This window comes from Triticum urartu, chromosome 7A, assembly GCF_056163025.1.
Source record: "Triticum urartu cultivar PI428250 chromosome 7A, HENAU_Tu73, whole genome shotgun sequence".
In the NCBI taxonomy this organism is placed as follows: Eukaryota; Viridiplantae; Streptophyta; class Magnoliopsida; order Poales; family Poaceae; genus Triticum; species Triticum urartu.
The window spans coordinates 317363135-317371346 of NC_141879.1; the positions used below are offsets into that span (position 1 = coordinate 317363135).

The window sequence follows — 8212 nt, forward strand, 5'->3', positions numbered from 1 at the left end:
CTTACATAAAAATGCAGCAAGTGGACGGCACTGTAGGACGTCATATCACTCAAACTAGCCCGCCTAACATGCGAGAAAGCACCGCCCTCGTCATTTTGTTCTGGATTTCTATGATCGATCGCACGAAAATGTTACGCTTTGCAAGTTCAAAAGGAAAAGGCGGCACACTTATGATTCGTACGCGTCGCACCCCGGACAGTCCGGCTCGCACGCCGCTCACTAGAGGGGACACGCGTTGTCTCGCATTTTCACTAACATGTGGGAATAAACCGTCGATAGCCGAAATCTAATAGCTCGACGGGCGTCGGCTGAGAAGAGAGAGATGGGGGAGGGAGAAGAGATCGCCCGCCCGCTGCGCACGGACTCCAAGAAATATATATGGTGATAATGTGAGGTGGGCCATGGGGGAGTCCAGAATAAATGAAGTAGAAAGGCACAAATGGTATGAACATGCCTGGCATATAGGGTGTGTTTTGTTGCGTTCTCGTCTCAGCATAGTTGTGTCCCTCTTCGTGCATGTTGAACTCAACACCGCACTTCATGCATGCTCTCGTCATGAATGCTTCTAGTGTATTTGTGCTAAACTAGTGTGGACTCATACACCCCCCATACACTCTACCAAACACCCAAAAGTGGGTCGAGAAGGGAACTCTTGGGCGGCATTTGTCTCTTACTACGTAGAGGACCACTAAATGTTGTACGTGCAATGCACGGTGATGTTATGGAGTACGTGCCTAAGTACTCTAGTACTACTATATTAGTTGGAGGCACATATTAGCTTTTATATTTGTTTACATGTATGCCCCAAAACCTTCCGACTAGACGTGTCTTTCTCTCTAGGTCGCACTTTGTATCGTTCATACCACTAGTACTACTACGTGTGGTCTCCGACCCAGAAGTGGAAGAAGTGGAGACGCTCTACCATGCTGTTTTTTGCACTGGGCTCTACCACGTTGTTCATGTCCCACTCCTTTCGCTGACATGTGGGACATCCAGCACGTGCCGTGTTTTGCACTCTTCGTCGTAAGAGTTGAAATGCTAGCATTCATTAGAAATAAAAAAATAAATATAAATCAGCAGTGATACTATTTTTTTGAAAAATTTATCTTGGTCTACCCCAGTCGTATCGCAGGCCCAAGCTTTCCCACTGTAAGTTGGTCGGACGAAGGAACCGTCATGACTTCGTTGAATTCTGCTTCTTCAAGAAAACATACTGTACCCGCAATACTGCTACCACACGCAAAGACTGGACGGCATTGTACCACGTCATATCACTGAAACCCACTAGGCCATCCTAAAAAAACCACTAGGCCAAACTAGCCCGCCTATAGGTCATCTATTTTGGAACGGAGGGAGTACGTCTATGTACTGCTATGATTTTCTGTTGTACGTCTCTGTACTTTTTTTAGGATTTTCCTACCCTATGAACCAAATGAGGCTTGAATGTATCCGTGTGGACTAAGCCTACAATTTTAGGAGCTTGGGCTATTGGTCGATCGACGACGGATAAGTATAAGCGTACCACGAGCTCATCAGCCCCAACGTTTCTCTTCGGTGAGTGTTTTGCAAGTACTATAGCTCGCATAGTAGCTAGCCTACTAACACTAAGAATCATCAAACAAGCCCTGCTGATATGATAAACAGTCCAAACTTACATCTAAGCATGCCATATATTACATCAAAAGCTGGTGAGCATACATCTGTTTCCATAACTCGGAGAGGGTTCGCATGCTTCACTATCAAACAAAAGTAGCAAGTACCGCCCACACAAGACAGTGCACTAGCCTTCTGTTTCAAAAAAAACACAGTGCACTAGCCCTAAGATGGTTTGATAACACGCATCATTCTAGTAATTAAACACAGGGCAATGCAAACTACCCTGAAGGATTAGCGCGACCAACTATTTGTTGTCATCGATCTCTCGGGCAATGACCACAGCACAGACAGCGGCATGGGAATCGATCTCTGGGGCGATGTCCACAGGACTGACCGCGACATCAGAATCGATCTCTGGGGCGATGTCCACAGGATGGACAGCGGCATCGGAATCGATATCCGGGGAGATGCCAACAGGACGGACCGCGACATCGAAAACGATCTCTGGGGCGTTGTCCATAGGACGGGCCGCGACATCGGAATCATCAAGGACGTCCGCCGACGCCTACACAACCCTAACATATTAGCAAGCACATTGCAAATAATCAAAAACCAAAACTATGGTAATAAGCCATTATTTTTACCTTCTGCGGCTCACCGGGGGATCCCATCCCTACGGGTGCCATCTCCTCGTCCTCGATGGGGGGCATCACCTTGCCAGGGGAATACTGCTTCTCAACAGCGACTATCTCCTCAAACTCGGCCTTTAGCCTTGCATAGGTGCCCATTAGAGTTTCTGGGGTAGGCACGGTGGGGCCCTTGCTGTTCTTCCAACTTTCTTTGAGGAGTTCGTCCGCCAATGTCGTCAACTCTTTGGCCAGTGCTTGTTTCTTGGAGTTCTTCGTCTCCATGGGTTGGCCCGCCAACATGGGCAACTCGTTGGTCGGTGCTCGCTTCCTGCAGATCGCTGTCTCCAGTGGGTTGTTCGCCGGCAACTCTTTGCCTAGTACTCTAGGATCCATCAATGAACTGACAAACAAAAAGCAATCGAAAGGAAACCACAATCGCAATGAAAACGGGAAAAGAATAGGATGTGAGAATCGGTCGGTGCTTCGCAAAAAGAAGATTGTTGGAATGAAAAAATATTGCAGCATCACTGATTTGCCCACCTTTCCTTCGTTGGTACAGAAGAAAAATAGTAGAAGTGAGTGTCCTGGAGTGAGGTTTTCTTCAAGAAAGGGGAGAAAGGGCTTCAACGTGCATTTGAGTGAAATGATGGTTGCTTCGTACAGTCCAACTTTGAGGCCACTTTACCACTGCTGCTAAAGGTGTGGGTTTTGTGATATGATGGGTCATGATGGGCACACCGGGGTGACCGGTGAGTTTCGACTGTAGCACCTCGCTGTGATTTGGTGGATGGCACGCGGGCCCGGATTCTTTGATGTCCCGCATGTAGATAGAGCGGCTAGTCATATAGGAGTGCTCAATATTGTGCACCGCGACCAAGGCAGAGAGGAAAACGAGAGAACTATGTAATTAATGCATGAGTTTAATTAGGGTAGTTTTGTAAAGTACGAGATAGATTCCTCCAATCGCAAAATACCTTGGTTGATGAGATTTGAGATTTGAGCCCTATAAGAGCATGGTTAATAGTATATCCAGATGCTAGCTATAAGCCAGTGCCATGTCATCTTCAACCCATCTTATAGCCAAGATGTACAATAGTACTAGATCAAAAGAGTGTACTACTTTTTTATTATGTGGCCCACCTTTCATTCTCACAAAGTGCCTAGGAGCACGTGCTAGAGCTGGCTCTTCATGAAGAGCCCGCTTACATTCTCTCTCCTCTTCTCTTTCCTCCAACTAAGCAGAAATATACTAGTTTAATCCTTATAGCCCGCTGACTCAGCTCTATTGTACTTGCTCTAAACCGGAAGGGAGGGAGTACTGCACGCGGTGTAGTCTAGTCACTTGTTGAAATCTCTAGAAAGGCAAATACTCCTTTCCGGTTTACTGGGCTATAGCAAGTACTAGTACTACAATAGTGGGCTCAAATAGCAATTTTGTCTCATGCAAGAGTTTGGCTATATGCCGATATGCGTGCTGCAAGGCACCGCACCACGCGAGCATTCGCAACTGCCATGTTTGGGTTGCACTTGGCTCTTCGCCTCTTCGAGAAGACGAACAATGATGTTACTCCTACTTCTACAGTATCGAATCCACTGTTGCATGTCCGTCCACCTCGTGCGGGAGGGATAGCATGTAGCAAAAGCTCCTACTAGTCATGCCAGCCACCACACTCATGCGCGAGGGAGGGACGCAACTTCATTGAGTTACTTCTCCTGCCTTTGCGTCTATGACAGGTGGGCCCAACAGGTGGTTGGCCCACCTGCCATGCAGCCAAAGGCAGGTGCAGTTAAGGCACCGGAGCTCAGTCCGCGAGGGAGAGGGCGTCGTAGTAATCAAACTTCTCAGTCTTGTACGAGTTGACGCGACACATCAAAGCATTGCACTCGATATAAATCTTTGTACACATTTCAAATGGACTACTACATACAGATGTATGTAGACATATTTTGCTTCGTATGTAGTCACTTGTTGCAATCTCTAAAAAGACTTATATTTGGAAACGGAGGGAGTACAACGCATGCATGCATGCCGTGACTTCCCTTTTGATACTTGCATGTGTTGATTTGATGCACCTTGCCAAATTTTGACTATAAATTTAACTAACCAAGTTTTCATGCATGTCACAAAGAATTACGAGGCTGTTTGGATTGTGACTATGTTTGTCTTATGTTGCCACATTATTTTTCCCATGCTTGCCACACTTGCCTAACTTGAGTTGCTCAAATTGTTAGACACACTTTGGCTTGCCTAGGGGAATCTTGCCACACTTTTTGTGTCTATGACATGTGGGGTTCACTCCTAAAAACAATTCTTGTCTTAGGTGTGGCTAATAAAAAAGATTTATATTTAGGAACGGAGGGAGTAGAAAATATAAATAATAATGCATGTTGGGGCAACCCACGTTTCCGATAATTTTAGCCATGGTCTTGTTCACAATTTTTACGAGGGGGTGGTTTTTCATTTAATGGAGGGACTTGTACTAGACCTGAATGATACAAAGTGTGACCTGGCACACCGTAACACCACTTGGAACAAGCAGGTAGCTATCTCAAAAAACAATCAACAACTAAAAAAAGGGCGACCTGGCACGTAGTACACAATTTTAAATGATTGTTTTAATGGTGTGAAAAAGGAAAACTACCCCACTACATATATATAGGTCGGAGCCTCCGCGCTTGCTTGCTAGGGTTGCTCTATTCACACACTCTCATCCTCTTCAGAGCTAAACAATATAGGGGTGGTAACACTGTCTTTCTCCCTTCAAAAAACACTGTCTTTTTATCCTCACCGCTGGTTACAGATCCAGACGTATCCTCCTCCGCCGGTGAAGGGGAGGAGGGGCAGCATTTAGGCCGTCGTCGCCAGCAAGGGAGGAGACCCTCTGTCGGCCGCACCGTTATCTCTGGCCAAGCGCCGGCGCGGGAGGTCCTCCGATCCCTTCGTCATTTCCTTGGTATGGGCGGATCCGGCCTCCTGCCACCCACCTATCCACATCTTGACGACCTTCATATATATCTTCCTTCCAAACCGCCTTATCTCTACTTCCCCAGCTCGCTACGTCGCTGCATGTGCATCATTTTCTACCTCTCATCCCCTCTCGATCGGATGGTCCAACGTCACCTATTTTTTTCTTCTATTGTTAAAGGTAAAGCTACTCATGGAGTCGAATCTTGTACTTGGTTCAAACAAGAAATAAAGTGGGGGTGGGGGAATTTAATATGTACATCGGACTTGGTACAAACATGAAGGAAAGGGGTGAAAGTAGTACAGACTTGTCATCCAACTAGTCTCTTGGTCGAAAAGGGAAATACCAGGGTAACGCTGCACACAGTGGTATGACCAGGACTAGATTTGCTGTCCACACATAGGAGTAGGTGGCTGGAGCGAACAAAAATGGGACCAACCCAGATATGTTTCTTCGATGTTTGTTTCTCGGGGCAACAATCTCTGAATCACCACTTGATGCCCCTGTTTAGGTACATGGTGCTGGACTGCTGGTGCACCCACTGTCCCATGCCCTTATACCAAATATTTAGCGGCTCTTAATCTAATGCGCCTGGTAAAATGAATCCATGCCACTATTATAAGCCATGACAAGTTTAGCCAACTATTTTTGCTTGTAATTGTTTGAGACATTGACTGTTTCCACTTTAGATTTTTGTGCAAACAGGGATATCCATTTCACCAGGTTGCTGTTGTGACCTTTTGGTGCACTGCACAAAACAATTCTCAAAAGAAGTGACTTTTGTGCTGTTTAACTGGAATGTCAGAATGGAATAGTTGATTCATTTTGGTGGAACTGCACAAAGGGAGATATGTGTTCCAATCCTCATCATCCATATTAACGGCACAACCTTCCTGTAGGTAAGAATGATATTTAATGCATGTGTTCATTTCTATTTTGCGACTCCCATGACAAAATAATGCTATTGTTTACTAGTACACTTGTACTCCCTCACTAACAAAACCAATTCAGAAATAGAAGGCCAATCATGTATTTGGTTTCGCCAACTGGTGAGGAGAAAGGGAAACATAGGATGAAGTGGAAGAAGAAGAAGAATAAACAGTGCCAAGGTGATCTTGTTGAAGCCAGAGGCCTCAGTCGAGGCCATTCAAGGGCTCCGGCAGCGTCTACCTTACATGTGAGACCATCCTGTGTAAACAGGGATCATGTTGTGCCAATCATACATTTTAGTGGAACTACACAAGACAATACAATGAACTGTATCCCAGCCAGTGCTTTAACTCTGCTGGAAGTTCTTGGTAATATTTCGATATGATCTCAGCACTGGTAAACAAGAGTGATTTCAACCATACATTTGAAGTGCACAAAAATATACACTATTGAGTGATTCCAGTGAGTGCTTTATCATCTCTTATGGGACTACATGAATAAGCTTTTTTCCTCAGGTTTGTACCAGCCTAAGGCCTTCATCCATATTATTTGATGTCATCTCTATTTGTATCGTGCTACTGTCATGAGAAACTCCGTTATCTTTGCATGTTAAAGTTTTGCAACCTATGATACATGGCAATGTTTGAGTGTTGAGCTAATTGGCACTGATTAAATAAACAAATACCTCTCTTTAAGCAAGACTACTATGTTGCTAACTTTACCCATTAAGATAATGAGGGTGCTTCTATTTGTTAGTGTATGTTTCATCAACTAGTCCCACTATTACAGTAATCTCACTCTCTCAATATATGTGCCAACAGGGATGCTCGATTTTGGTGGAACTGCATAAAAACTTTGGGTGTTTCATTGCCTCGATAGCTTCCTTCCTTTCTTGTCAGTCGCTAATCTAGGCTTGCATTCTTCCTTTGCTCTCTGTCGCTTGGCTTATCTCAGCTTCCAGTCAAAGGAAATAGTAATTGATATGCTACCTCACACAGGTTGGTACTGGGCTTTATCCTGATTATTGTGCTTGTCATATGTAATGGTAATTTGGTATTGTGCTACTGTTTGCTGATTTCATAAAGGAGTAACTTGGAGGCTGAACTCGCAGGCAAATCATTACATTGGGTGATTTTAGTAGAACTGCACAAAAAGATCAGATGGACAGGTACTTATGCTTCTGCTATGTACTCCAAAGTTCACTCAGACAAGCATCGATGTTGACAAGAAGAAGTGCCTATATTCATTCGAGTATCAACCGGCGTCACCAGTTGTCAAACTCCAAGTATTAGGAGAGTGAACGCCAAAAATATTGCTTGGCGCATAGCCCAGAAAAACGCAGTCCAGTCTTTGGTCCCAACTTGTGCCTTGTGGTTATCGATAGATATGGTAGCGAACTATTTGGCATGGAGTCTAAAGATTCTAGACAAGTTGGTTGACGCATATATTCATCTAGCACTTAATCAGTCTGCACGCCAAGATGCTCCATTTCAGTTGAACTGCACAAAAAATTTGGGTGGTTCATTTTCTCAACCACCTCCTTTCTCGTCTGCAATGTAGAATTTTGGCGAGCTACAGGACCAAGATGAGCCAGTAAACTAGTTGGATGAAAGTAGTGGCCAAGTTGCTCAAACCTCCCTCGGCACGAAGCCACTATTTGAGGATAAACCTACAAGCAAAGTTTAGATTGTCTGTGCTGCCTCTTATGTACTCGAAAGTTTACTCGTACAAGTGTTAATTTTAGCAAGAAGTACCTCTGACTGAACACCATTTACCAGTCTGCAATGTAGAATTTTGGTAAGCTACAGGACCAAGATGAGCCAGTAAAATAGTTGGATGAAAGTAGTGGCCAAGTTGCTCAAACCTCCCTCGACACGAGGCCACTATTTGAGGATAAACCTACAAGCAAAGTTCATATTGTCTGTGCTGCCTCTTATGTACTCGAAAGTTTACTCGTACAAGCATTAATTTTAGCAAGAAGTACCTCCGACTGAACACCATTTACCAGTCTATACCCTAGGTAATTAAAGTTCGTCCATGGATCATATTGGCTGTGATCCCAATCATTTGGATGCATAAACATACTGAACA

The 8212-nt window shown here is 44.7% G+C and overlaps 1 protein-coding gene across 1 annotated transcript; it reads right to left on the reverse strand.

Annotated features, from left to right (window-relative positions):
• Positions 1 to 1900: 1900 nt before the first annotated feature.
• On the reverse strand, positions 1901 to 2306 carry LOC147959462 (uncharacterized). The gene is made up of 2 exons (XM_087536247.1): positions 2241 to 2306; positions 1901 to 2161 (listed from the first exon to the last, which is right to left on the reverse strand). The coding sequence occupies exons 1-2, from the start codon at positions 2304 to 2306 to the stop codon at positions 1901 to 1903; spliced, it is 327 nt and encodes a 108-aa protein (XP_087392373.1).
• Positions 2307 to 8212: the final 5906 nt, after the last annotated feature.